Source organism: Pseudogymnoascus verrucosus (genome assembly GCF_001662655.1).
Source record: "Pseudogymnoascus verrucosus strain UAMH 10579 unplaced genomic scaffold scaffold_23, whole genome shotgun sequence".
NCBI classification, from domain to species: domain Eukaryota; kingdom Fungi; phylum Ascomycota; class Leotiomycetes; order Thelebolales; family Thelebolaceae; genus Pseudogymnoascus; species Pseudogymnoascus verrucosus.
Window position 1 is genome coordinate 1733 of NW_017263674.1, and position 423 is coordinate 2155.

The following is a 423-nucleotide window of genomic DNA, read 5'->3' on the forward strand; positions in this document are numbered from 1 at the left end:
GGGGGGGGGAGAGGAGGGGACTCACCCCAGTGGATTGTGCTGGTGTAGGTGTCGCGGCCACCGAGGGGGTAGTCTGGGCTGTTACCGCGGACTTCAGCGATGTCGATTTCTCCGCTGCGAGGCCAGCCGCCGTACACGTCGTCTTGGGGAACGAGCCTGGGAGGTTATTAGCGATGACGCACCAATGAATGTCAGCTGATTGTCTCGACTTACCAGAGCGCAGGCCAGAGCCAATCTCCCTGAGGCATCTTGGCGGTGATCTCGATCTTTCCGTATCTGATCGTCTTCTTGCCCTTGGTGTTGAGACGCGCGGAGCGAACAGGGGGGATGGTGTAGCCCAAGCTGTTGTTGCTGCGGATGACGCAGTTGAAGGGGGTGGTGGACGTGCAGGACCCGTCGGCGGTGAGGTTGACGGTGAAGCCG

At 61.0% G+C, this 423-nt stretch overlaps 1 protein-coding gene across 1 annotated transcript in view; it reads right to left on the bottom strand.

The window, feature by feature from the left end:
- Nucleotides 1-423, bottom strand: part of VE01_05582 (uncharacterized protein) — a gene marked incomplete at both ends in the record, with an annotated part of 1570 nt that overhangs the window by 596 nt on the left and 551 nt on the right. Inside the window, 2 exons of the mRNA XM_018275045.1 lie at nucleotides 22-156; nucleotides 214-351. Of these exons, the coding sequence (XP_018130100.1) occupies nucleotides 22-156; nucleotides 214-351 (273 nt within the window). The remainder of the gene's footprint in view (nucleotides 1-21; nucleotides 157-213; nucleotides 352-423) is intronic.